The sequence below is a fragment of the Cryptotermes secundus genome, unplaced genomic scaffold, assembly GCF_002891405.2.
Source record: "Cryptotermes secundus unplaced genomic scaffold, Csec_1.0 scaffold736, whole genome shotgun sequence".
Taxonomy (NCBI): Eukaryota; Metazoa; Arthropoda; class Insecta; order Blattodea; family Kalotermitidae; genus Cryptotermes; species Cryptotermes secundus.
This window is the reverse complement of record NW_019718280.1, coordinates 1,953,061-1,954,635: the sequence shown is the minus strand read 5'-3', so window position 1 is coordinate 1,954,635 and position 1,575 is coordinate 1,953,061. Positions and strand designations below refer to the sequence as shown.

The 1,575-nt window shown below is 35.1% G+C and overlaps 1 protein-coding gene across 1 annotated transcript; it reads right to left on the bottom strand.

The window, feature by feature from the left end:
* Positions 1 to 427: 427 nt before the first annotated feature.
* Positions 428 to 1,335, bottom strand: LOC117283193 (neuroligin-4, Y-linked-like). Its single transcript, XM_033755864.1, has one exon. The coding sequence runs from the start codon at positions 1,010 to 1,012 to the stop codon at positions 428 to 430; it is 585 nt and encodes a 194-aa protein (XP_033611755.1). The 5' UTR covers positions 1,013 to 1,335.
* Positions 1,336 to 1,575: the final 240 nt, after the last annotated feature.

The following is a 1,575-nucleotide window of genomic DNA, read 5'->3' as shown; positions in this document are numbered from 1 at the left end:
GTAAACATCGCAAATCATTCTTGTATTTGATAAATAAGATTTTAATTTTTACACATTTTCTGGGCTCTCAGCCATTATAAAGGAATTTTTCTTAAGTTCGAAAACTTCAAAATTTATTTCTATATAATAGGGATTAACATTTTGATTTAATATAATCTTCTGCCGTTTAAGCAATTTTACAATTAAACTTGTTTTATATATATCATAAAATATGATATACATCCTTAAATAGGCAGAGACATAATGAGTACAATTTCACAAACAATAAATAAACCACCTCTGATTTTACTGGCGCATTATACAAGTATATTACGAACAAAAAGAAAAAACACTGTTTTGGAATGAATTTCGATTCCTATAAATTAGTTGCCTCATACCAGCACGAAATTAAAGCAGTGCCCATGCATACACGAAGTAATCTACAGGCTCAATTTGACTGTGATCCCTTACCTTGAGCCGGTGCGTAGATGTTGAGATACAAGCAGTCTTCACTTTGGTTCCGTAGATAGGGCAAGAGCCTTTTCAGATACTCCACTCTCCCCTTAGGCATCCTCTTCAAAGCAAGCGTTTCATTAGAGATGTCAGGTAATTTCTGGGGGCACACTGGACCGAAATGCTCGGCCATTTTCACACCAGACCACAATGCCCCTGTTACTGGTGGCATAAACCTCAGATTTCCTGTAGGTGGCGATGCGTAGGGAATTCCTCGGAACACCTCTACAGGTTCTAAATGCCTACTATCAAAGGTCACTATCACACCGCTGACATCGCCATATTTTGTCCTCACTGTTCTTGAACTTAAGGTAGTTGATGACGTTGATGATGTAGCTGATGAAGATGACGATGCAGCTGATGAAGATGATCCAGTTGCCGCGGCATCGCTTTTAAGGTTAACGACGCCTATCAACACGTATAATGCCAATAAAATGGCAATAGACCTTGAAGTCTCAGCATTAATTTGTTTAGAACACACGTAAGTTCTGGTATTCCATAAAGTTTTCTGAACAGCCATCTTCTTTCACTGTAATATTCGGATCGTTTTATGGAGTGGTGTATATGTCTCTCACGTATTTTATTCCTATTTTAAGGCGATTCAGTTTAAATTTGTTTCAACTGCACATAAAAGCAACGATTTGGAGATAGAGTGAGAGACGAGGCAAGTGTATAGATCGCTCTGTCATTAAAGATCACTTTCCTGATCCAAGGTTCGTTTTATCTCCTAATTTAATTCAGCTCATTGGTATATTTTTGTTACAAATTAAGAACTCAGAGAGTTATCACTCTCATTAAGAAGTATGAAAGTATTTATACAACAGCTAGACTGTTTCGAACTGCATATCTTGTATTACGAAATAAAATTATAATTATATATATATATATGTGCGAGTTAGTGCTTAATCAGCCTTACTACTCCGCTCCCGCAAAATGTGGACGCCAAATTTTCGAAAAAAAAAACAAATAATGAAAGATATATCGTAAATATAAATATATGAAAAGTAATTCATTATTATTTTAATTACTTTTATTAATATTACAATTAATGCTTGTGCTTTGAATTTAATTGCAGCCGAAATT

Coding starts and splice junctions, on each gene's coding strand:
- LOC117283193 (XM_033755864.1), bottom strand. CDS start 1,012: ATGGCTGTTCAGAAAACTTTATGGAATACCAGAACTTACGTGTGTTCT.